This window comes from Acinonyx jubatus, chromosome C2, assembly GCF_027475565.1.
Source record: "Acinonyx jubatus isolate Ajub_Pintada_27869175 chromosome C2, VMU_Ajub_asm_v1.0, whole genome shotgun sequence".
Taxonomy (NCBI): Eukaryota; Metazoa; Chordata; class Mammalia; order Carnivora; family Felidae; genus Acinonyx; species Acinonyx jubatus.
The window spans coordinates 18,503,742-18,530,785 of NC_069384.1; the positions used below are offsets into that span (position 1 = coordinate 18,503,742).

The 27,044-nt window shown below is 42.6% G+C and overlaps 1 protein-coding gene and 1 long non-coding RNA gene across 8 annotated transcripts in view; one reads left to right on the forward strand and one right to left on the reverse strand.

The window, feature by feature from the left end:
• APP (amyloid beta precursor protein) overlaps nt 1–27,044 on the forward strand; it is a 272,213-nt gene that overhangs the window by 235,846 nt on the left and 9,323 nt on the right. For 4 of the 7 annotated variants that reach the window (XM_027041765.2, XM_027041767.2, XM_027041770.2 and 1 more), the window contains 4 exons: nt 7,457–7,678; nt 16,255–16,308; nt 23,037–23,137; nt 26,593–26,739. In XM_027041765.2, coding sequence (XP_026897566.1) covers nt 7,457–7,678; nt 16,255–16,308; nt 23,037–23,137; nt 26,593–26,739 — 524 coding nt within the window. The remainder of the gene's footprint in view (nt 1–7,456; nt 7,679–16,254; nt 16,309–23,036; nt 23,138–26,592; nt 26,740–27,044) is intronic. The other 3 variants (XM_027041766.2, XM_027041769.2, XM_027041772.2) reach the window with 1 other exon arrangement.
• Nucleotides 7,668–26,662, reverse strand: LOC113594405 (uncharacterized). Its single transcript, XR_003414806.2, has 4 exons — nt 26,540–26,662; nt 18,645–18,855; nt 16,204–16,399; nt 7,668–7,804 (listed from the first exon to the last, which is right to left on the reverse strand). It is a non-coding gene; the product is annotated as an uncharacterized LOC113594405 (long non-coding RNA).

Sequence of the window (27,044 nt, forward strand, 5' to 3'; positions counted from 1 at the left end):
AAAGGAAATTCCTAACTAGCCTTTCCTTTCCCCGTGGCTTTCTGACTCAGAAACATTGTCGTGAATGATAGTTTCTTTTTTTTTTTTTTAATTTTTTTTTTCAACGTTTTTATTTATTTTTGGGACAGAGAGAGACAGAGCATGAACGGGGGAGGGGCAGAGAGAGAGGGAGACACAGAATCGGAAACAGGCTCCAGGCTCCGAGCCATCAGCCCAGAGCCTGACGCGGGGCTCGAACTCCCGGACCGCGAGATCGTGACCTGGCTGAAGTCGGACGCTTAACCGACTGCGCCCCCCCAGGCGCCCCATGAATGATAGTTTCAAGGCAACAGAGTGGGTTGGGTTCTGAGAACATGACTTCGAGGTGTTCAGACGTAAGGCTTTTTCTGGCAGTATTCTTTGTTGACCGTGCTCGTCTTTCACACCTTGTTTCCAAGACTTGTTTTGTCTTTTATGAAGTGATAAACTGAGATAGTTGTGTAGTGATGCCTCTTTACAGCTTGTGGCAGTGGTTGGACTGTAATGTGACTAAGAATCATGTGGGTGGGGGGAGCCTGGGTGGCTCAGTTAAGTGTCCGATTTCAGCTCAGGTCACGATCTCACGGTTTGTGGGTTCGAGCCCCACGTCGGGCTCTGTGCTGACAGCTCAAAGCCTGGAGCCTGCTTCGGATTCGGTGTCTCCCTCTCTCTCTCTCTCTGTCCCTTCCCCCCTCTCAAAAATAAATAAAACATTAAAAAAAAAAAAGAATCACCTGGGGACCACAGTGGGGTGCAGATTCAGTTCCCTAGCTCTGGCAGGGGCAGGGGCACACCTACCTAGCAAGAGTACAGGTAATAGAATTCAAAGTGAAGGAACTGCTAAGACCATCCATCCATCCTCCTCTAATTTGATGGGTGAGGAATTGCAAGCCTTAGGGGGTTTTATGCACAGAACTGTGATTGGAAAATTAAATCTGATCTCCTAGTCCTGGTGTGGGCAAAATGCCTAGAATGGATGACAGCAGATTTATAGTAGAGCTTCTTGATAGGAGAAAAATGACATCCCTTTCATAAATACTTCCCATGCAGCTGTGGTGGCACGGGGGAGGGGGGTGCATTGTTCAGAGGTGGAATCCTCAATCCTTTGAGATGTGTAAGTATTTATGAAACAGGTAAGAATTGTGAAAACATAAATGGACGGATCACCGCAGAGAAACACATAAATTATGCTTTCTTATTTATTTAAAAAAAAGAGGTAAGCATTGGTCATATAAGAGTCCCCTGTTAGAGTTGAAGGGAAATTTCCATTTTGGAGAGAGGCTATGGATAAATACATATTTTCCACGAGGAACCAGAAGAATCAGAAAATAGAAAAAAATAATAATAATGAAAGCAATGCCGTTTCAATCGTATAAGAAAAACCAGCAAGCCTAGGGGACCTCAGTTGGTGCCAGTCTCCAAATCAGACCTTTATTTTTTTTTTTTCTAACGTTTTATTTATTTTTGAGACAGAACATGAACGGGGGAGGGTCAGAGAGAGAGGGAGACACAGAATCGGAAACAGGCTCCAGGCTCTGAGCAGTCAGCACAGAGCCCGACGCGGGGCTCGAGCTCACCTACCGCGAGATCATGACCTGAGCTGAAGTTGGACGCTTAACCGACTGAGCCACCCAGGCACCCCTCCAAATCAGACCTTTAATAGGTGTGTATTACAGAGGAAAAGGCTGAGGCTGAACTTCCTTTGCATGAAGGAGATTGTCCTCCCCCCACCCCCAAGCGTGTTTAAAAGGTAGAAGAGATAGTTCATCGATTATAACTGAAGCTTCTGAAAGAGACTGCTTCAATGTTTATAAACTGTATTTCCTTGAAACCGAAAATATGGCAGTGAAATCTTTAGGAGGTTGGCGAGGAGATTAATCATTTGAAGAGGCATGTGAAACAAATGATCTAGAATTCCTCTGTTTTCCCATTCAGCAATCCTTTCATGAGGCCATTTCTCTCAAACTATGGTGGAAGTCTATTCCACACCACAAAAACAAAGTATTTTAGTCATTTGAAGATGGCATCACTGTTGGGTGACTCTCTTGATGTTGCTTTCTTCAGAATATTTTTTTAGGTTTTTATTTAAATTCCAGTTCCTTAACAGACAGTATAATATTAGCTTCAGGAGCCCAGGATAGTGATTTCCATGTTTTCATACAGCACCTGGTACTTATCACAAGTGCGCCCCTTAATCCCCATCACCTCAAAATATTTTAAATATTTCCTCCGATAACTACGTGCTGAGGCGTTTTTTGTTTCCTTTTCTCTTTACTATTAAGTATGCCTAGTGTAGGTTCTCAGCACACTTTTCAAAAGGGCAAGGTTTGCCATATGTTTCATATTTGAAATTGAGTATCTCTGGTTTAAGCTGTAGGTTAAAATTACCATCACTGAACCCAGTTGAGTATTCCCGCTTCTAACTACAGCGCTCGTGTGTGCTGAGTATTCTAGAAGAGACTAAATCTGACTCTGGAGATAATTGCCGCAACTCTGGGCAATAACAAATAGCTTTTAGAAAGGGGGGGGGGTGGAAAGAGGAGAGTCTTGGGGGAGAAATGAACCTAGCGTCTTAGTTTAATATAGCAGCTGGCAAATGTAGACGTTTAAAAGCTTTGGAAATCGCCAATATATGGCATCGGGCACATTGTAACAAAATACTAAATTAAGTCCGATAAACAGGTAATCCATCAGGGCCAGCAACATACCAGATGTGTGGTTTCTGTGTGATGAGTCTTACCACAGAATTCAAAGATGAAGCCCCACTTAGAAGGAGCAATGAAATAATTATATATGTGGCTCTGTGTTGTTTTTTTTGTTTGTTTGTTTGTTTTAATCACAGGCAGAATAGCCTGGTGCCGATTATCTTAGCCATTGGTAAAATCCTGAGCCCTTAATAATACCAAGAGGTAGCTGGCTGCCTTCGACATTTTATGATCACAAAATGGAATAATCCTTCACCAACTAACGATAATCCATCATTTCCACCTGCTTTTTGTCCCTTAAAAACCACACAGACAGACCTCATTGTTCCAAATGAGATAACCAGAGGTGGTTGTTTCTAAATCTCCCGTGTTAAACTGAGGTGAGAGCACTTACTTCTGCTCTTTTGTACTCCCCCAAAAAAGCCTAAGTGCTTTTCACTCTGCCAGAAATGTAACATTTCTTGAATGTGTCATTCTCTAATTTTCTGCACATGAATAAACCAGGCAAATTAACCACCATGGGGCTCAACATTTTAGTGGCCATTTGGAGGAAATTTTCTGCCAACAATAAAAGAAAAGAGAAAAAGAGGCACCGCAATTTGCTGCAAGCCAAAGTGTCCTGGATATTTTTTGAAGCACAGATGTAAGGTTTTCCTCTGTGACTGTTCCCTGCTTCACCCTTTTCACTGCCGTGGGCCGAGATGGGGACAGGACTTCCTTCAGCTCCTGGGCCTGGAAACTGCCTATTTGAAGGTGCAAAAGCAATATAGCCATTCCATGGGGCTGGTGGTATTTGAGTCCGGTTGCAGCCCTGTAAATGTGCAGAACATTCTGGAACAGTCAGACGTACAATCACTCTGCAAATGAGCAGCGCAGTACTGAGACCAGGAGTGAGCCCTCCTTTGGTACCGTGGAGGCTAGATGGGTGGGGGTCGCAGGGAGGAAGGCTGGTTGTCTGCAGCCCAGATCTTGCACTTCAGCCCAGACGCTTACTGACCATGGGATCTTAAAGAGATTCAGCCACCCCTCCTCGCCTCAGTTTCCTGGCCCATAAAAGTCATAATGCTTGTAACCCTCATAAAGTTGTTGAGAGGAGAGTTAGAGAGGAGAGGGCGTTTGAACTGGGCTTTCAAGAGTTCATATAATTTAGGGGCGCTCGGGTGGCTCAGTTGGTTAAGTGTCCAACCTCAGCTCAGGTCATGATCTCACAGTTTGTGAGTTCGAGTCCCGCGTCGGGCTCTGTGGTGACAGCTCACAGTCTGGAGCCTGCTTTGGATTCTGTGTCCCCCTGTCTCTCTGCCCCTCCTCCGCTTGCACTCAGTCTCTTCTCTCTCATAAATAAACGTTTAAAAAAACTATTAAAAAAAAGAATTCATATAATTTAGATAAGCAGAAATGGTCTTCCTGTGTAGCAGGAACAGAGAGCAAAGGTGCCCTGATGGGAATGCATGGTCCCATCTGGGGATAATCCAAGCTCCTCAGCACGAGAGAGCTGTGGGTCCAATTCCAATGTGTGGGTTTTTCCCCACACCACCAAGCAGTTTTCCTACATCAACTGGAGAATTCAATCATTCAACCCAATTCTGCCACCATCTCCCCGGAGGTAGTGCAGATCCCACAAGAGTTATGGGCTCAGTCCTCGGACTCCCCTCCCCCACCCCCAACAGCCAGTCGAAAGTCCAGATTGTCACCTGTGCTGCTGATGACCAGTTGTACATCAGAAGTTCCTTCTCCTTGGGTTCTATTAATTTGCTAGAACGGCTCATAGAGCAGAGGGAAACATTTCACTCACTAGATTACTAGTTTAGTATAAACAGATACAACCCAGGAAAAGTTAAAGGTAGGGTAAGGTATGTGGAAAAGGGCTCACAGCTTCCAGCACGTTTCCCCCCCACCCACCCACACCTGCACGTGTTCATCAACTCGAGGCTCCCAGAACCCTGTCCTTTCAGGTTTTTACAGAAGCTTCATTACATAGACTTGACTGATTTATTTATTGGCCATTGGTGATTGAGCTCAATCTCCAGCCCCTCTCCCTTCGCAGAGTGTGGGACTGAAACTTATAACCCTCTGATCACATGGTCACTTCCTCTGGGCACCAGCCCCCCCTCCTTAGGTGACCTACAGGCTTTTCAAAAGTCACTTCATGACATAACGAAAAATACCTTTATTCCTCCCATCACCTATGAAATCCCAAGGGTTTTAGGAGCTCTCTGCCTACAGAGACCAAATACATGTTTCTTACTATAAATCACAGTAGCATAGGTATATACAGCAGAAAGTTTAAAAGCCTCATCGTTAGAAAGATGAGGTGAGCCCAGATCACAGAGGGCCTTTACCATCTGGCAAAGTAGTCTGGGATTCATTCAGTAGGAAATGAGTTACCGAGACGAGGCAGAGCCTTTCGGAGAGGGATGAAAAGTAGAGCAGAGACCATCACAGTGATCAAGGCAGAGAGTAACGATGGTTCAAGGGAGGTAGGCAGTAGAAAGGGAGAGTGAGAAATGAATAAGAGAGAATCCGGAAATGGAATTTTAAAGGGAGGTGTCAGTAATAGAAGTATGGGACACAAAGAAATACGGAGAGCCGCAGACAGTTACGAAGGTTTCAGCCCGTAGCTCTGAAAGTTCATGAGAGATATAAGCTAACAGTCCCAGCGGACTTAGAAATGCAAAGAGCCTGGGTAGGAGGCGTGGGAGGGACAAGGGCAAGCTAGGAACGTACATTTCAGATTCATCCGTAGAGTTTCAGGAGTGGAAGGGATTTCCAGATGAAAACTTGCAGAAAGAGATGGATGGAGATCCGAAAAGATAATAGATGGACAAAGAGATTTTAAAAAAAGGAACAAGAGGAGTTATTCAGAGAAGTCACAGGGAACCAGCTTGGTACTGGGTATGCAAGACAAAGACAAAACGTTTCCAGATGGAAGGGGAGGTGGTTAAGTGACTGTAAATGCCACAAATGTACCAACATGGCCCCAGGTGGGGCCGAGAGTGGATCATGCTGGTGAAGGTTATTCCCTTCCAAGATGAACTTGTGAGCACCAATAATTATTCCAAAAGATCATCTCTTCAGTATTGTAAGCGCTTAACAGTCACAAGCATGAGATTTATATAAAAGAAATGCCCATTAAATTCATTAAAGCAGACATTGGCTAAGTTATTAGCCATTACCTATGAGTCTGTAAGACATGAAAAAGTTGAAGTAGATCTAATGGGGACCTTTCATCTGCATGGGAAAGTCATTACAAGCATCAAATATTGAATTTAGAATGGTGCTGCAGAAAATAGCTATATATTATAACTCAAATTAGACTTCAGGAGGACTGATTGGCTCGAGATTTCATCATTTAAAATAATATCTTTCAATAAACCTGACTCCGTAGGAGGATATTAATCTCATGCTTTAATGCTATCCTATCAAATTGCTTTAATAGATCTATTTGAACAGAATTTTAATTTTTCAAGTAAAAAAAAAATTTCCAGTTAAAAGAGAATGTGAGGGATGACAGAAAAATGTTACAAATCAAATTTAAATCCTGATTTTATTTTCTTCATTTTTTGCAGCAGTAATACTAACCAATACTTGGTTTGAAAGATCTAGTACAGTAAATTCTTGACAGAGGCATGATTGGGAAATGAGATACTCTGGTGAATATCATTTCTAATGGCGCCCATGCTATTCATGGGTGTCTCATTTTTAAAAAATACGTCACACAGAAAAATCTGGTGAACTGTGGCCGCGTAATAGGGGATTCACTAATCTTGTGATAACCCTGTATTTAAAGCAACGATTACAGTTGGTGCTGGGTTATATTCCCAGCTCTCTTTTCTAGTAAAAATGCACTGCCATCATGAAACGTATAATTTAGGAATTTTCACCAGCCCACAAGGACTTCAGATAAGTCAGTTCTGGTCCTCAAAGTCGATGTAGTTTAGTTCCGTGTTTAGAAAAGGGGGTAACTGATAGCATCTTTTGAAAAGAGAGGCAGCACAGGGGAGAGGCGGGAAATCTGGTCTGAGGTGGCGTGAGATGTGCTGGGAGTCAGGGAGGTTTCGCCCAAGGAAGAGGCTGGAGCAGAACTTTGTGCCCATAAGGCCACGGCCGGGAAGGCAAGGCGACTGCTTCCCTGTTGCCTCAGAACACAGATCATGTGGCCCCGAGGGGGCCTTTGAGGAAGGCAGATCTATTCAAAGCAAAACAACGAGAACTGATCGAGAATAGAGGAGGCTGCCGTCATTTAGGCTCCCGCATGTTCAAGGGAAGACTAGGGAGGGATTCACTAGATTATATCCTCCAGCGTGAAAGTAACTGTACCTCGTATGATGCCACCGCTTCCCGTCAGACACCTCACCACAGCACACTATTGATTCCTCTGCAATCACAGGATCCTAGAATCCGTGTCAGAGGAGGAAGTGGAGGTACAGCTCTCAAGGTCGTTCATCCCTGGGAGAAACGGTGGGGTCATTCGGAGCATCAGCTTGGGTGTTAGCCATTCTCCCTGGGCTCCAGTCCTGCCTTGAGCCCTTGCTCTGATTTTGCCCACGTGGCTCAACTCCCACGGGCCTCAGTTTTCACATCTGTAAGATGGAAACGATGCCGGTGCCCACCTCATGGCTCCACGTGAGCTCACGGGTGTAGAACAGTTACAGTCGTGTCTGGCAGACAGAAAGTGGGAGCCACTGCTGCATTGTCACTGGGACCCACCAAAGGCATGGCTTTCTTTTGTTTAGATGAGCTGCTTCAGAAAGAGCAAAACTACTCCGATGACGTCTTGGCCAACATGATCAGCGAACCAAGAATCAGTTACGGAAACGATGCCCTCATGCCGTCTTTGACCGAGACGAAAACCACCGTGGAGCTTCTTCCCGTGAACGGGGAGTTCAGCCTGGACGATCTGCAGCCCTGGCATCCTTTCGGGGTCGACTCGGTGCCGGCCAATACAGAAAACGAAGGTAAGAGGCCCCGGAGAGAACAAGAACATTCTAGTATGGGTGTATATCTTTCTGATATTCTTGAGTGGTGACTTCTTATATGAATTTGAAAAATGTACTTTCTCACTGAGAGGTATTCTGTTGCCTCTGGGGAAAAAAATTTTAAAAAGAACAATATTCAGTGTATGTTTATGAGGCAGTGGCCATTCAGAGCAAACAGAGGATGAAATGATGTGAATCACAGTTCACCCCATGAGGAAGTGTTTTCGCGGGCCCTGCGTAAATGGAGGCTTGAAAAGCACCCAGGTAGTTTTTGTTGATTATTTATTCTAATGCATCAAATTTCAGATTGCATTGAATGTTAAAGACAAAGGTAAAAAATCACCTGGAAATAAAATGTAATTTTACTCAAGACTTAAATAACTTTGTGTTTAGAAAGTTAAATTTAAGACCGCTGTCAAAATTAGGATGCGTATTAATTAGTACAGGTTTTTTCCTGTGACAGCTCAGAGATTTTCTCTGTCAACAAATTTGCACATTGGATGATGTACTTTCTGATGTACTTTCTTTCACAGGGATTTCTTAGCAGAAACTTCTAAATATCTCTTCAAGAGAGGGTATCTTTTAGTTCTCTTCCGTGATCATTTTTACAGGTTCGGAAGTATAAAATTTCAAACGCAGGAACACCTTGATTTCTAAATACTAATAGCATGTTTTTTAAGAACACAAGATTTTACCTGTGAGTTTCTTTGTTAAAGTAGCAAATTTGGATAGTGGTAATATTTGTAATACGAATATTTATAGTATGGATATCTCGAAACGCAATCCGGTATACACATCAGACTAAATATGAATTCAGTAGTAGACCTTCAGTGTACTATAAAAGTTTGGTTTTTTTTAAGAACCATTACAGAAAATATTGGACCATTTCCATATGAGAAATCACTCCAAATTTGTTTTAATTTGAAGAAGGACACCTTATACTCATAATATCAGATCCAAACAGCGATGTTCTATATAACATAAAAGTAAGACTTTACCAGTTATAAAAATAATTTTTACATAGAGGAAAAAAATTAAGACTTCTGCAAAAATTTAAGAACTTTAGTTATGAGGCTAACTTCCTTATTAAATTAAAATAGAGTGCTTGTTATACCATTTTTTTTAAATAGGTGGATGCATTTTGGCCATTTAAAATCCTCATCATTCAGTCACTAATGAGAATTCTTTGTAGAAAATGTCCAGTCTCATTTGTAAATTGAATGCACACTAGGTTTCCTCTTTTCCTTTAGAACATTGAGTTATTTAATTCAGGGAGAAATAGGTACCACATCTGAAGTCTGATGAACTTCCTTGAATAGAAAATTACAATCTTAATTCCCTTTATACCAAATAATGTTAAATGTTTGTCATTTATGTTCGCCTCCTAGCTTTTTATGAAAAAATTTAAATCTATAAATTAGACTTTTTTTTTCTTAAAAAATTCCCTCTGCTTTGGAGAATTTATTCATCTGCAGTGATTCTAAAATTATAATTTGTAAAGAATTTCGAATTGGTTTCTCATAATCTAAGACCGTTTCACATCTTTCAAATATATAGTTTCTATAAATAAAATGTTCCCATTTAATACTTTCCATTACTTATTGATTTTGGAAAAGTAGGATAAAGCCTATTTCAGAGCCTACCCGAATTTTTATGGCCACACACACACACACACACACACACACACACACACAAATAATAGAAACTAGAAATTATAATTTATTTACGGTAAACTTTATAGAAAGAGATTTAGAAAGCCAAAGGAAGCTATATCAGAGTAAAAATTAATTTACAGAAATTACTGTGTACGTTTGATGTAATACTTGGTATTTCTCTTAAATGTCGTAAATCCTTTACAAATGTAGACTGTACAAAGTTAACAACAGAGAAAAAGACACTCAAGCCCTGTTTATGTTAACCGTCAAGTTTAGTGAATACAGTGAAATGCAATGATCTTGGTCCCACATAGCACAATCTAGAAGAGCCAAATAGTGTATATTTTTCTCGAAGGTGTTGCATTTCCTGAATTTCAGATTTTTCTCTTTACTTGATCAGATACTGAGAGCTTAACTGCTTACTATGAATATCATATTTTCTCGGTATCTTTAATGAGGTAAATTTAACTTTACATTTATCATATTAGTAGTATAAATAATACCAACAGGTAAATAAATCTGCCTTTATATGCTCTAAGCATTTCATCTTGACTTTGTATGTACTCATGTGCATATATGTGGCCTCCATTAAAAATTATATGCATTCTGCTAAACACTCTGCTTATGTTAAAGTTTTTAAACAGTAGCCAAACTGACCCATTCTGTTTAGGGGGAAAAAACGCAAGGATATCGGTTGTTCTTTTTGCGTAGAAATAGAGAGAGGAACTATTTTACTGAAGCAACTTCCTACAGTCCAAACCTCGATGCCATTGTCAGCATATCCACTGTTTGCCTGGTCTTCTGCCCCTTGACAATCCTCCCAAATCAAATAAGAAAGAAGCCTTGGTCCAAGCTAGAAAGCAAGTGGTGATTCTTCCTGCAACTCTTGCTAAATAATCCAAAGAAAGAAGATGAGATTCACTGCTGGGTTTCCCCAAAGTGATCAGTTTTTGGAAGACTAGGAACAACAGATTTTGGGTTTAAACACATCTGCTCAGAAGTAGACTCTGAGAGTGGCCTGTGGCCATTGGTGCTAGGAGACAGTCTCTGCTTTTGCACATATACACACACCGTGGTCCCTTGGGTGTTGCCAAGATGCCTCCTTGGGCTCAGTCCTTGAATGCCTCTGGATCCTTGACAGGCAGGACACAGCTGTTACATTGCCCAAGCCTCATCAGAAGAGCTGATACTTTTGTTAAATAAAGATCTGTTACTGATAAATAGTGAAATCTTACATGAAAGTGTTACAAGGCAATAATATTTAGGATCTCAGAGGTTGAGTTCTGGTTCTCACTGTTATCAGACCCAACACTGCTTTTATCGCATTTTGAAAAGCCTTCTTAACAATGAATCGTAAAACGGGCTGACCAAATAAATAATTAATTAATTAATTAATATAAAAAACCGATCTGACAATGTTTGGGGGGAGAGGAGAAATCAATATAATGGGTGTAATTTATAAGTATTTCAACATGTAAGTATTGAGGCTTGACTAACGAAAATAATGGCATGATCAGGTGTTTGTCCTGAATGGATGTGACAAATACAAATGCAGACTGATACAAGGGCTGATTCCATGATTCAGGCTTTGTGAGCAACAGTGGATGATTTTCCAACACCGTAAATAACTCCTGAGAAGGCTCTAAATAAAGCAGTCTTTCCTCGTCTTGCCCAATGGTGAGCTCTTAAGGGTATCCAGATTACACTAAGAACTGTGCAAAAAATGCTTTGTGTTTCAACTGAGTTAGGTTCTGGACTCACATAATTACAGATAAATGAATGTCCAGCAGGAATGTAGGAGATCGTATAGGATGCTATTTTGTGTGTGTGTGCGATTGCCCTGTGCACGGCGTCTAGCATCCTTGGTCCCCGTCTGCTAGAAGCCATTAGTGTCCTCCCTTCCCCTGTGGCCATGGTGACCACCAAAACCAGCCCCATATCCCCACCATCCCACAGAATAGTAGCTACCCCACATTCCTGAATGGTGTGGATCAGAGTTTAAATTCCAGTGCTGCTGTGTGTTGTGGGCGAGTTGGAGAGCCTCTCTGGCTAGTTCCTGGTCTGTCTAACAAAGGTGACAATAATTTCTAATTCAGAGATAGGGTATGAGCATTAAAAGAGATGGCAGAGAAAGCTCTTAGCTAAGATTCTGCAACACAGTAAATGTTTAGTGTAGCTTGCTCTTGCTTGCTTGCTTTCTTCCTTTCCTTTCTTTCTGTCTCTTCCCTCCCTCCCTCCCTTCCTTCCTTCTTTCCTTCCTCCCTTCCTTCCTTCCTTCCTTCCTTCCTTCCTTCCTTCCTTCCTTCCTTCCTTCTTTCCTTCCTCCCTCCCTTCCTTCCTTCCTTCCTTCCTTCCTTCCTTCCTTCCTTCCCTCCCTTCTTTTCCCCTCCCTCCCTTCCTTCCTTCCTCCCTCCCTCCCTCCCTTCCTCCCTTCCTTCCTTCCTTCCCTTCTTCTCCCCTCCATCCCTCCCTCCCTTCTTTTCCCCTCCCTCCCTTCCTTCCTCCCTTCCTCCCTCCCTCCCTTCCTTCTTTCCTTCCTTCCTTCCTTCCTTCCTTCCTCCCTCCCTCCCTCCCTCCCTCCCTTCCTTCTTTCCTTCCTTCCTTCCTCCCTCCCTCCCTCCCTCCCTCCCTCCCTCCCTTCCTTCCTTCTTTCCTTCCTCCCTCCCTTCCTTCCTTCCTTCCTTCCTTCCTTCCTTCTTTCCTTCCTCCCTCCCTTCCTTCCTTCCTTCCTTCTTTCCTTCCTTCCTTCCTTCCTTCCTTCCTTCCTTCCTTCCCTCCCTCCCTTCTTTTCCCCTCCCTCCCTTCCTTCCTTCCTCCCTCCCTTCCTTCCTCCCTCCCTCCCTCCCTCCCTTCCTTCTTTCCTTCCTTCCTTCCTCCCTTCCTCCCTCCCTCCCTTCCTTCTTTCCTTCCTTCCTTCCTTCCTTCCTTCCTCCCTTCCTTCTTTCCTTCCTTCTTTCCTTCCCTCCTTCCTTCCTTCCTTCCTTCCTTCCTTCCTTCCTTCCTTCCCTCCCTTCTTCTCCCCTCCCTCCTTCCCTCCCTTCCTCCCTTCCTTCCTTCCTTCCTTCCTTCCTTCCTTCCTTCCTTCCTTCCTTCCCTCCTATAGAACCAGGATCTTATCAGAGAGGTTTTACCAGCTGGTCTTAGGGAGAATCACCCTATGGCTCAAACAGTATATCCTTAAAAATGCGTGACTGTAACAAGCCATATCATGACACAGTCCTAAAATCTTGCCCTTTCTCTCTCCCCATCTCCCTTTACTCTCTCTCCCCAGGGCCTTATTCCTTGTAAGCATCTCAGACAGGTGCTTACACACAGAGCCATGGCAAACATCGAAAATTCTCAAAGGATTTCCTTTCGTTGTTCATGCAGTCCTTACCATCACAGCTTCAAACGCCTACAGTTTATTGCTTTTTCTTAAGAAGAGTCCAGAGAGAGGGTCAGGCAGCCAGGCATTCTTTTAACTTATATTGAAAAACTAAGCATATCACAGTTTCCCAATATTTGAGCCTCTTTGATCAGCTGTAGTTTTCGTTGAGGGGTTTTCTGTGGTTTTTTTCAGATCCACAAACCCTAACTGGATACACTGAAGTGAGGCTGTTGTTGATCAAACCCTCGGTCTTACGGACCGTGAAGTCATCTGGCTAAAGGCATTTGTGTTTCTCCTGTTTTTCCACAACTGCCTGAGCAGGCCCGCCAAGAAGTGGCCAGCGGTCAGCCTCTTCGTACAGAATGCATGCACGAAATACTATAATATTCCCAGAGAGGCACAGCAGGTTTTGGTAAGACCGTATGCATGTAATAGAGAGGCAATGACCAAATCACTTTAAATGGTGAATTTGAAATTAAGTAATGTCCTTTTCACACCTGTGTTCTGTACGTGTAACACTATTTTCCTGCTGATTCCTCCATTACCTTTGGCCTGGTGACATGTTCAAGTAGCATCCAACTCAGGATTGGTCTGTTACAAGAGGTACGAGAAGAAACTCAGAAGCCCCAGAATTTTGATCAGTTTCTCCCTGCCCTAGGGGAAGTTTTGACTCAGAGCTACTGAAGGCAGGGGAATAACGCATTTCCGCTTAAGGTTTATCTAAACTCTCTAAGATGATCTCTTTCTTATTTTTAATTTATGAAACAGCTAGTGTAAAATGTCATGAACACTGTACCGAAATTACTTTTAGGTTCAACCTGTAATAGTTCATTTGGAAAATTAGAAAGTGTTTATGTTGGGCTGGGAAATAACGCACCACTTTGTCCTGTTGATATGTATTCATTTGGGGCAATAGTGTCATAACTGTCTTCTAAAAAAATTGATGTCTGCTCACTGAACACAAGAGTTACTTATTTTTTGAATATTCATTCATACTGAATCAGTCTCAAGCCATGAAAGCAGACGAGGGCTTAAGTCTGTAAAACTACTCATTGTTTTATCTTCCAAAAAATAGACAAGGTTTTATTACTGTTTTCAAATAATACACACACATTGGGAAGAAAAGACAGAGAAGTTTGTAAAAAAAAGTCTTTTCACCCAGAAATTTCACCCAGAAATAACTAATGATAGCTTTTGGTGGTAATAATCTCTTTCAGACCTTTTTCTCTACATACATTTGATGCTTTTTCTTTAAGCATCAAAGCATCAAAGCAATTTCTTTAAATAATTGGGGAATGGGGCTTTATCATTTGTAAGGTTCTTACGTGTATGTGTGCACATTTGAGCCCTGGAGATACCCTATTTACTTAGAACAGAACTGAGAATAGGAGAGAATGTGGCTTCCCAAGATCACAGAGTAAACAACTCTTCATGGTGCCATGAAACTGGACCCTGGGACCAACCACCAGCTCTTCAGCCTGCGTTTAAACCACAGATGAATTGCTGCTTCTCTCATGAGTCAAATACAGTTTCCGATGATTTAGCCATTGATGAAGGGGATCACCACTTAAAGATACTTTTTCGCTCTGTGAGTGTGCTTTGGCACACTGTTACCTTCACCTGACGAACCGTGAGAGCTCTTGTTAGAGCTTCTTGAGGAAATTCTCAAAAAAGAAATAATCCCTCTGTTAACTCTATTTTACAAGGAATAATAAAGTCCCTTGCTGAATACTGTTGCAGATGGGGGAAAAAGTGAAATACAGAGCAACTCCATCATTCAAATGGATAAGGATCATTCAAATGCAGAAGGAAGCATGTCTTTTAATCTATTATACCAGTAAAGTACTAGAAGTTAGTCATCCTTCTCCATAATAAACAGGACATTCAATAAATGCAGTCGTGTAATATTTGAGCATTTCTGAACCAGCTTTTTCATTTTTGGGGTATTTCACTACAGTTAGAAGATGCTAGCTTACTTATAAAGAAACGGCCTCAGAAGGGGTCATTCGCCCACAGTTGCTTCCATCGTGAACGTTGGGTTTAGACACCTCCATCTCCCCCTTCACCATGTTGCCGGTCTGCATGATGAAGGACCAGCCCACGCTGCTCTTTTTGTTTCATCCAAATGTCTCAGAATTCTCAGCAACCTGATTTTTTTCATATTTTGAAGGCTTGACTTGCTGCCACTTTCTTCTCCCTCGCTGTTCTGCCAACATGTGACATTCAGAATCAATTTGGGTTTGTAATCCCACCTTGGAATGCCTGGGCTGTGTGCACCAGTAAGCTGTGTGGTCTCATTGAAATTGCTGATCCCAAAGCCATCCTGTCGAGCACACGTTATCTTCCCGTGGACGTCGCCCACCTTTCTTTCCCTTCTTACCCTGTATTTCCCAGGTTTCAAGGGGCTTTTCCCCTCCCTCGGCTTCATTTGCCCCTTGTTCAATTATTAATCCTTAAACCTTGGTTTCTCTCCCTTGCCTGTTTCTTCAAAGACCAGTCTAAATTCAAGTTAATATTTTCTGAGAATCAAGGGGCACCTGAGTGGCTCCATCAGTTAAGCGGCCGACTTCGGCTCAGGTCACAATCTCACTGTTCCTGAGTTCGAGCCCCACGTCAGGCTCTGTGCTGACAGCTAGGAGCCTGGAGCCTGCTTCAGATTCCGTGTCTCCCTCTCTCTCTGCTCCTCCCCCACTCACGCTCTCTGTCTCTCAAAAATAAATAAACATTTAAAAAAAATTTTTTTTAATTTTTTTCTGAGAATCAGAAGCACCTTGGAAATACCAGCTGATTATAAGCAGTGGTGGGGCACCGTTGTCCCACCTGCACTGTTTTTTTGGGTCTGGCCCAGAATACTCACAAAGGAAAAACAGTGAAAGTTGAGAAATACAAAAGGAAATACTCACATCGCACACATTTCAGCTGTATGTCATCTATGAAAAGAGAAACCAGCCTTTAAAATTAGAGAGAGACTGACTTTCCAGATTACTTCTTTTACCCCAAAACTGGGAGCAAATTTGAGTCACTAAAATGGCAGATTATGTGGTGAAACTTTTCTCTCCCGATAAATTCACGTTGGCATTTCCCCTGGGGATTCAATGGAGCCCTTTTGTAGTTAATTAACCGTAAAATAAGGTAAGATCGGACAGTTGTAAAAGGAGGTATCTTTAAGATTTTCAGCCAGGCTGGGTATAATGTATTTTATTTCTAATCAAAAGTCAAGAAACCATCTCTAAACCTGATGAGAGGTAAATCCACGCTCCCCAGCCCCTCCTCTTTGATGTGTCCTGGTGGGTGCTTTTATGAGAAAACTAAGTAGTAGGGTTGGCCCATCAATAGCGAGAAGCCTTTTGAGGTGGTACCCCTCCCCTGTTCCTTGATACTCAGGATTAACTCACTATGGTTCTTTTCCAGCTGCTCCTTTTTTTATAACTTGTGTATTTCACATGCTTTGCCCTGCCCTGTGTTCAGGAGCCACCACTTACCATCTTGATTTGTCTTGTTTGCTTTCCGTGTTTCTTGCTTCCTGTGCCCAGTTGAGCCTGTCGACGCCCGCCCTGCTGCCGACCGAGGACTGACCACCCGACCAGGTATAACCCGGTTACTTCTATGTCTCCGCATCGTGCGCTTGAGCAGACGCTGTCCCCTTCCTTCATCAATGGCCTCTCTAACCTGCAAATACTGAGAGAGAGGATGTGAAATGACCTTGGAAGCCAGACTTGCTTTCCCTTACACTTTACCTTCCGAGTTCCTATTTAAGGAATCTGTTTTTTTCTTTCTGAGCTTCCCTTTTCAAACAGTAAAACAGCCCTTCCAACTTAGTGTTTGTTTTTTTGTTTTTTGTTGTTTTTTTTTTCTCCTTCTTAAGTAGAGAAGATTAAATAGACCTCTCTGTCCTCAAAAATGGAAACCTACAGAGATTCAGGTTCTGTCTGGTGGTGACTTGGTGTCAGCTATGAATATCTCCTCCTTCCTTTCTTGTCTGGTATGCAGATGGGTCCTTTTCTGCCTGAATTGGGCTCAGACTTTAGTCGGTTTCTCAAGTCGATGTGACTTCCTAAAAATACCAGGATGGGACTACCTCTAGAGCCCTGAAATACTTGCATTTTCTCTTCTGTGGGTTGTATGGACTTATTCCCCATGAGTAACTAAAATGACAGAAAGGATGTGTGTGCACAGTTTTATGTAGAAGTCTTTTATTTTTCGTACCACTTAACATTGCCATTAATACTAAAATAGACACTTTTTTCTTTCTATTTTTTTAAATTTTTTATAGTTTCCCAAGCGTTAAGAAATGCACCTTCACCCTTTTTTCTGTATTTAGGCTCTGTCTCAGACTGTTTTAAAAATAATGTCGCACCACAACAGACGCACACACGAGCCTGGTTTTTGACTTTGTGCACAACTCTGCCCAACTCACAGGAGCCATCGTTTTCAGTGGATCAAAGACAGTAGTTACTAAATTGACCAATCTGTATACTCTAGAATGATTTAACTCCACAAACGGTGCATACCTTCTTGTATTTATTTCCTTCCTCATCCTCATCATGTCCCCGTGGGATCATGAAGGAACAGGGAATTCACCTTGTTCGGAGATGCTAACCCTTGGAGGTCCCTGTTTCCGGTACAGTTGGTCACAGGCCAAGAACAGAACCTGCCCGTCTCATGGCCGGTGCAGGCTCGGGCCACCACTGTCCCCAACCACAGTCATTGATGAGAACTCCAAATCTGCCCTGTGGCATTGTCATGCCCTCTGTGTGGTTGTTAACAGGGCAGCAGGAACAGTGGAGTGACACATCTTGACGGCTGATCTCATTGATTTTATGAATCTCTGTCTTCAGGGCTTTTTAGAAGAACTTAAATTATAGTAAGTCAGACACCATTTTGGCTCTCCTAATGTCTCCCTTATTGCCATTGTCACACCAGTGAATTTTAAGGAGCCAGCAGTCGACATCCAGTTGACATCCCCATTCTGCTCAGCCCATGGTGGAGCTCAGGGCTGGGGGCCAGCTCCATTGTAACTGTGACCAAGACCAGCTGAGGACTGTCATTTGCCTTGGGCCTTTTTTTATGGCACTTTCTATTTTGTTTTTAAGAAAGAGATGCTTTTCATCTACAAGAATAAAAAGTGTATTACAAGCACTCTTTCAACCAATTTTATAAAGTTCCTGCATTGGGCCTTCTAGGCTAATATGTTCTTATTGAAATTTGGGCGGAGGTGGGGAGAATGACACCAAAAAAATCACCCAAGTTGATTTTTTTCCCCCATCTTTTAAAAAAATCTAACATGAAAGTAACTTTTCCGTACATTCCCCAAAACAATCTGCTGTAAAGGGAGAGCTAGAAAATAGAGGTGTTCTATAGAGGGAAGAAGCCATCTGAAGTCTTTATTATAACAATATTTCAGTAACAGCAGTGTCTCATTTTGATATCTCACAAAGATCAGTGCATTAAATGCTATGGTGGGTGGAAAGAAATGAAATGAGAAGGTGCCTGTTCTCAGGGGCTTGATGTATAATAGAAGGAACACACTTTGCGTATTTAAAAGAGGAGATGGAATTAGAAAGGTAGAGGAATCCAAAGCACCTTAAAGTATAAACCAGGGTGTCTGTGATGTAAGCAGATGGGGCACTCACCAAGGGATGTGTTAACCTGGGCACATGCTGGAAGACGACTTGGAGAAAGGTTTTGAAAGATTTGAGTCTCATCCATTGGCAAAGAAGGGGGGAAGGAGTCAAAGATGAGAGAATGGCCTCAGTTCTGCTCTCTTCTACTGTGTAAGGCTAGGGTTTCCCAAATAAAAGAAGGCCATAGGCAAGAAAGACCGATCAGATACAAAGTGAGGAAGATTCTAGTTTATGAATAGCTCTATTTGCTGGATCTGTATTAAGACATATATACATATGCTCTCTATTTCTGTGCTTACAGTGAGTCTCCCAAGCATCTGGACCAATTCCCCGCTACATTCGTAGCATTAGTTCTGGTTCTTCCAACATCACACTTCAGGAGACCACATGCTTGAGTCTAATGTGCTAAAGTATATCTTTAGACTTTCCAGACTTAGAGACTCTTCCCAGGATTGTCCTATCATGTCATTCCGTTGATGGCATCACTGTTGAATGATTGCTGTTGTTGCTCTGAAACGAGTAAAGAAAGGGTTTTTGTATAATCATGACCAAGGAACATGACTTCTCTCTGTCTTTCATACCTGAAAAACCAGGGCACTGGAACTTTCAGAAAGTAGGATCATGTCAGATAGGGGAAACAGTGGTAGCAGTGGAGATTTCTGGGCAGAGTGGCCATTCCAGCTACTCCCCTGGCTTATTCCAGGGAACAATGGACTCTGAAGGTCAAGTTACACCTTTTGACCAGAATAAAGAGGAAAAATACTTAGCAGGCTATCCACAGGGGGAGGAAAGCTACTCTTTCCACTATAATTACCACCCTTCTCCAGTCCCTATGAAAGAGACCAAGTCCTTGACCCCAAGCCATGTGACAGGTTTCATGAGGGACATGCCTCCTTCCCCCTTCAAGTGAACTACAGATTCTGCTCACTTACTATGATGTAGACAACTGGAGCCACACCAGGGCTTAGAATGGAATCCACACAACTGAGAAAACACTGTCTGACGAGCCTGTAAGCCAAGGTCCTTGTGGTGTATTTAAATCTACGCTTAATATTTAATCACGTATGTAGTATGAGCGTGTTACCCATGATGTTTGCCTGTACGCAAACGTATTAATTTTTCTTACCTTGTGGTGAGATTTGCTTAGTGTATAGACAGTCTTTCCACTAAGTGATTGTACATGCGATACAAAAAATGACCTAGAAAGATCTCTTTCTGCCAAGAATCTCACAAACTGTTGAACTATATTATCTGTTCTGACTTGTTACATGAATTTCAAATTTGGGGGGGCTCTCAAAAGTATTTTCAGTATTCTTTTAGAAATAATGTGGGCTTTTACAATTTTGAGTGGAGAGCTCATATTTTTTTAAGTAACTGTTTGGTCTGCTAAATTTTTAAAAAGACTATTCAAGATACTTTTTTTAAAATCTCAGAAATATAGGGGACGTCTGAGTGGCTCAGTTGGTTAAGCGCCTGACTCTTGATCTCAGCTCCGGTTGTGATCTCACAGTTGTGAGATCGAGCCCCAGCTCGGGCTCCATGCTAGTGTGGAGCCTGCTTGGGATTCTGTCTCTGTCCTCTCTCCTCTCTCTCTGTCCCTTCCCCACTTGCATGCCCACACTCTTTCTCGAAAATAAATACATAAACATTAAAGAAATCCCAGAAATACAATTTTAACTGTTGCGTTGCTAGATCCTGATGACAGAAAAAGGGTAGGCTATAAAGAAATCACTGTGGTTACACCAGCATCTCAGATTTAAAAGGGGCTATAGAAAGATAAAAATATACAGCTGTTATATTATATAGGCAAAAATATTCTCTGTTAGGAGAAACAACAGAGCATTAGCATCACAGCCCGATAAAAATAGTGTCGGGAAGATTATAGGTTAGAATGAGTTGAAAATCATGAGAAAATGGAAATAATTTTAAAGCAATTTAAATAGAGAACAGAGAGCCCTGCAGCTCTCAGGACAGGGCCAGGCGTTAAGGGATGGTTGAGAAGACGCCAGCAAAAGATGAGAAAGGGAAACTGTCCTACTTTGTGCTTCTGCCTTTATGTCTATAGCAAAGATACTAGGAAATTAAAGCCCAAGGTAGATCAAGACGAAAAAAGGAAGCACTTGTTCCTTGTAGTAGTTATCTGCTAATGTAACAAATAAATAATTCCATAACTTAGCAACTTAAAACAACAAGCATTTCGTTTCTTACAGTTACTGTAATGCTCAGGATTTCAGACATGGGTTAGCTGGGTGCCTCTGGCTCAGAGTTTCTCATGAGGTTGCAATCAGAACATGGGCCAAAGCTGCAACCATCTGAAGACTTGAATCTTGACCCTGGTGGGTCTGTTTCCAGGATGGTGCACTCACATGGCTGTTGGCAAGAGACCGCCACACCTCGTTATGGGAACCTTTTTATAGAGCTGCTTGAGTGTCCTCCTGACATGGCTGCTGGCTTTCCCAGACTAAGTGATCCAAGAAAGAGAACAAGAAGGAAGCTGCATTGCCCTTTTTTTTTTTTTTTGACCTAGACTCAGAACTCATCCATGATCACTTTCTCTATTTTCTATTCATTAGAAGCAAGGAACTCCATCTAGTCCACACTGAAGGGAAAGGAATTAAGTCCCACCTCGGGAAAGGGGGAGTATTAGCAGATCTGTGGGTCTGTTTTAAATGTTTTTATTTACTTTTGAGAGAGAGAGAGACAGAGACAGAGCACAAGTGGGGGAGGGGCAGAGGGGGACACAGAATCCAAAGCAGGCTCCAGGCTCGGAGCTGTCAGCACAGCCTGATGCGGAGCTCGAACTCCGGACCCGTGAGATCATGACCTGAGCTGAAGTTGGAGGCTTAACCTACTGAGCCACCCAGGCGCCCCCTGTGGGTCTATTTTAAATCTACAATACCTCTGTACCCACATCCAAGTCCTTGTGACCCAGACACATTGTAGGCTAGGAGAACTTAGGGGTGAAATCCTGGAACTGCTCTCCATAATCGTTGTGGATGTCTGGGAAGATAGAAGAAACTAATTGTGGCCAAGAGGAGAGAAGATAGGGTGACAGCCTACAGGCCAGGGGTAGATTGACATTGGTCTTGGATCTGTTTTCGGATGAGTTATTAAATGGAAGCTTTGTGAACAGTTTGACAAGGAATCAGGGATCTCTCGCAACCAGCATGGGTGCCCATGGTCTTGTCCAGTTATCCTCCCTTTCTTTTTATATGAGCCGTGCCGTTAGACTGGCACACGGTATTTTGTGGACATTGTGCATTTCCTTTCCAACAAGGTGTGTGACAAGTCTCACAGCCCCTGGTGGACAAGACTGTAAGAGTGACGAGACAAAAAGCAAGAAATTAGGTCCCATGGGAGCTGAAGGACCTGGTAACATGTAGCCTGAGCAAGAACCATCGGGAACATGATGCCTCTCCTGGAGTGTCTGATCTGTTCAAGGCCGTAACACAGGGGGGAGGTTTTGGCTTGCTCTGCTGCACAGGCTCAAAGAGTCGCTGCTGTAGGGGACCTGATTTAGGCTTAATGGAAGAAAGGACATCATTCTTGTAGGCAGGGCTGTCTGAAATGGAGGTAAATGTATAGATTTTTTTTCCCACTCAGGAGCGGGGGGTTTGCCGCCCACCCCCACCCCTGCCCCCCACCCCCGTAGGAAAACTGTAGAGGATGTGATTTTGTTAAGTCTTTCTCATCCTAAAGTTCTGACACTTGATCTTTAAATGCTACAGCATGGGAACTGTTTATATTTTGTGCTTTCAGGTTTTGTGTTAAAACTGGCTTTATATTTTGTTTTTTAGCCTCAAATTATTATTTGAAAAATGAAATTTATTATAACCATTAGTGTAAGGAATCATATAGCAATTTGCAGAGAAGGAGTTAGTAATTTCAAATTCTGTTAGTCCCACAGAAACATTTTCAAAAATTATGTACTGCAGCTCTTTATTCAGCAGATGAACCGAATACATTCTGTATCTATAACTAAGTCACTTAATTAAATAAATGATAGGATTTTTACAATGCTTCGCTGCATAGGTACACGAACATAATTTATATGTAGTTGGAACAAAGCCCTAAAGTAGCAGATTGATTCTACCACGTAATTAATGCTCATTTTTTACAGACTTTTATTATTTTTTCTGGAGGAATGAGAACACATGAGAAAAGACACAGAATAGACTAAACTATGAATAAGCCCCCCAAAACAAGCCAGTATATTCTGGGAACACATCCTTGCTAACCTCCCAGCTGGCATTTAACTTCTGGTTTTCCCCATGAAAAATATGTGTGTGTGTGTGTGTGTGTGTGTGTGTGTGTGTGTGTGTGTATGTGTATGTGTGTGTATATATATATATATATATATATATATATATGTATGTATATGTATATATATATTTAAAGGCAATTGATATATAATATATATATATTAAAGGTGTGTGTTTAAAGGCAGTAGAAGCTTTAACTTTGGATTTCTTTAATCTTTAATTTCTTTTTGTTTAAAATAGGTAAGGGCTAAGGGTTTAAATACAGTGTGTCAGTTTCCTTGAAGAAAGTCATTAATCTATTTCCTCTCACTCCAGGCCTAGAAAGAAGGTTTTGGTAGCCTTTGTGTTACAGTCTTATTGTTTACAGATAAAATGAATTGACCGCCCTGTGTAATTTAATTACGGTGCGATGCTTATGGATTAATGCAGGTTCGGGCTTGACGAACATCAAGACAGAGGAGATCTCTGAGGTAAAGATGGATGCCGAGTTCCGACATGAGTCAGGATACGAAGTTCATCATCAAAAACTGGTACGTCAACTAATTTACCTCTTCCTGCCAAATGACCTGTTAACGCTTGTTCGTTCTGGGCCAGAAATCCACAAAAATACAGCGCTTGCCTATATAGGATCGTCATGGAAACGTAAAGAAAAGGAGGGTCTTTATATAGTAGTTTTTTACACCTACAAGGTTAGCTGAGCCCAGGGAGGGCTTAAAGTGGAATTAATTTATATAATCATATCCGCTCTAGGGCGCGCCTGGGTGGCTCAGTCAGTTAAGTGTCCGACATCAGCTCAGGTCATGATCTCATGCTCCGTGAGTTCAAGCCCCACATCGGGCTCTGTGCCGACAGCTCGGAGCCTACAGCCTGCTTCGGATTCTGTGTCTCCCTCTCTCTCTCTCTGCCCCTCCCCATCTCATGTTCTCTCTCTCTCTCTCTCTCAAAAATAAAAACATTAAAAAATAATAAAAATATCCACTCTAATTAATTTCCACTCTGTTTTCTAGGAAGACAGGTGATAAGAGGTGGATTTGACATAACAAAATCTCAAATGAACACGTGTGCAAACATTACTTGGTTTCCCAGAACACGTTTTATGGCTCTTCTCTTCAGTTGGCGTGTATAATTGTCTTGCTTGTGCCACTTCATCTCTCCTTCTTGTCCCTCCCTGTCCCTTCCCCAACGCCCACATTTTAGGTTCTGCAGGGCCAGGATCTTTGGGTTTCTACCGAGGTGGGTGGAGGCAGGAGGTAAGCAGGACATGACTTTCCCAACAGGGTCGCTCATTGAAAGGTTGGAGCAAAGAAGATGGCAGCTTCCTTTTCAGACAAAATCTCCTCCCTTTCCTCTTTTTCCCCCGAATATTAGAATCATGTTAAATCAAAGAGCACCTGTCCCTTTGGAGGCAGCTCCAGTAGATAAAATCTTTTACCAAAAGCTTCAGATAAATGAATCCTGCATTATGTTATGGTTTCTTTCATCGTTTTTTATAATTTTTTTTTGTAATTTTTTTTTAACATTTATTTATTTTTGAGGGAGAGAGAGACAGAACACAAGCAAAGGGGTGGGCAGAGAAAGAGGGAGACACAGAATCCGAAGCAGGCTCCAGGCTCCGAGCTGTCAGCACAGAGCCCGACGCGGGGCTCGAACTCACGGACCGCAAGATCATGACCTGAGCCTAAGTCTGACACTCAACCGACTGAGCCCCCCAGGAGCCCCAAGGGTTTCCTTCATCTTATCAGTAAGCATGGTAAGGAGGTTAAATAAACAAAGAAGACGATTGTATTGCACAGTCAGTACTCAGCAAAAAAATGGTAATAAGGTTCTCCTAGCAATAATAATGCTTGAGAAGAACTCGCTCTCAGGCACGTAAGTGTACGCGTGTGTGTTTGGGCACGTGCGTGCTCTTTCAGGGGGGAGTATCTTTCCAATATTCACCAATAAAATGTATAAATCTCAGTAGTCAATTCCAAAAGAAATGCCTGTGAAGTATTGTGTAGGCCTCTTGTCACTTAACAATCGGCGCAAATCCCAAACTGACTTGTGGTTCAGATTTGCATTGTGACTCCCCATAAGCGTTTTTGTACAAGAACATTTCGCTTTTTTTGAAGCACGATTTTCATTGGCGGGTTAATCCAGTCTCGGTTATTATAGAATCAGGGGCACTCTTGATCTGGCTACTGCTGAAGAGGTTAAAAAACCCTGTGGGGGGGTTCCCTGGGTGGCTCAGTCGGTTAAGCATCCGACTTCGGCTCAGGTCATCATCTCACAGTTCCTGAGTTCAAGCCCCGGGTCGGACTCTGTGCTGACAGCTCGGAGCCTGGAGCCTGCTTCCGATTCTGTGTCTCCTTCTCTCTGTGCCCCTCCCCCACTCACTGTCACTCTCTCTTTCTCTCTCACTCTTTCAAAAATAAATAAACGTTAAAAAAAAAATAATACAAAACAAAACCCTGGGGGAACTACTGAAGAGTTGGGGGCTTGTGGGGCACAGAGCCGAAGATTAATGTGCAGACTTGCATTTTCTGGAGCCCGTGTCATAAAAACCCATCTCCACGGTTACACTAACTCCTGTAATGTGACAGTGACTAATGGCAGTGCAGCAATTAGGAGAATCCGCTCCCTCAACTGAGCTACTTGATAAGATAATGTACTATAATTAGTGCGATGAATATTACAAAATTACAGTATTTTCTTAAAGGCATAGGAAGATGTCCAGGCTTGCACTTATTCCTGATTACCTCACTCTTGTATCATTAGCTAATTAACAATTTGCTTTTTTATAAGTCTGTTGAACTAGCATATTTGTTGAGAAAGTGGAATAATTATGAACAGTTTCTCATTTTGTTGCAGCTACACCCTGAGTAAGACTCCTTTAGAAATTGGCTTCATTGGCTGTATTTTATGTTGCCTTTTCAGATTGCTAGGATGTTCCTTTTCCCTGCGAAAATCAGTCATTTTACTATGCTGCGGTTGTACTGAAAGAAATTATTTAGGGAGCTGCTTTTATTAATTTAGGTGCTAAATATGGTGCGTGTTTAGTAGTCGTGAGGCCCAGTGATCTGGCATATGGTCATCTCCTTACATAACAGGATTCTAGAAGGTGCAGTGTGGTCTTCTAATTTCCTTTAGCTTAGATGAGGTTGAAGATAGTGACTTGCTTTATAAACAGTAGGAAGGAATGCTGCGCAGCAAAGTGAATGCATATCTTCAGCCGTGTTTTCCAAATTTTTTGTATGTTAAATCCAAATGGACAGCAAGAATAAAACGACAGGTTTACTTGGGTTTCTCGAGAAAACAGCCAGCAGGAGTTCTGCGTCGCTATTAAAATTCTCCCCTCGTCGCCTCCTACCTCTTCCCTTTGAAAGAAAACTGTCTTTGAAGCATCACGCTTCTCAAGGTTAAGTATCGTCCTCTTGAATTATTGAAGTATTGGCTAAAAGGAGGTAACAAGATGTCCTTTTTCTTCTGATGAACTCCTTTGTTTCAGATGCTTGATTCCTACGTATTAATGTCCATCTGAGGAAGTTGGGACATCTGGGGGGTTTGAAAAGGACCTAAGGCGTCCTGGTCACTCATCAGGTCTCCCAGCTGATCTGCTTTCAAAATCACGCTCGGTGCCTCTACGGCCGCTGATAGGCCCCCCCCCCCCCCCACCTCTCACCGGTGTTCCACCTGTCGAGGGTTTCAGGGTTCCTCTTGGCTTCTGTTTTGCCTTTCTAGAGACATGCAGGGGATGGCAGGGGAGGGAGTAGACTTCCCAGAACTGGGGAAGCCACATGCTGTACTTTGTTGTGTAGACCACAGATGTCATTCTTGGTAAGTAGAATGTGTGGGTTTTTTGGGGTTTTTTTTGTTTTTTTTCCCCCCCAAGTACACAGCAGGTAACAAAGTAGCCACCAACTCACACTTCCATACTGAAACTTTTCACATACCTTCTCCGGTTGTCGCCTGCCATTGCAGTCCTTTTTCTTGATTTGTTTTCAAGGTGTTCTTTGCAGAAGATGTGGGTTCAAACAAAGGTGCCATCATTGGACTCATGGTGGGCGGCGTTGTCATAGCAACGGTGATTGTCATCACCTTGGTGATGCTGAAGAAGAAACAGTACACGTCCATCCATCATGGTGTTGTGGAGGTAGGTGACCTTGGCCGCATGCAAGTGGGAGTTGAAGGCTACGAGGGAGATTGTCCGTGGCATTAAGCTCAGAATCCTGCAGGTGTCTCTTCTTTGAAAAGGAAAGTCCACATTCCCGCATGGTGCTCACTCAGGGTGGCAGCTGTGTTCTTCTTCTGTCTTCATGCACTCCGACTTAGAAATACTGTGATCAAGCCATTGGGTTGGATGCTGCTCCCTCAGCTTCTTATAATACGTATGGAAATGTCAAAATACTACTGAGTATAATGCCTGACTTCAAGAGATTGCGATTACCTTCCAGCATG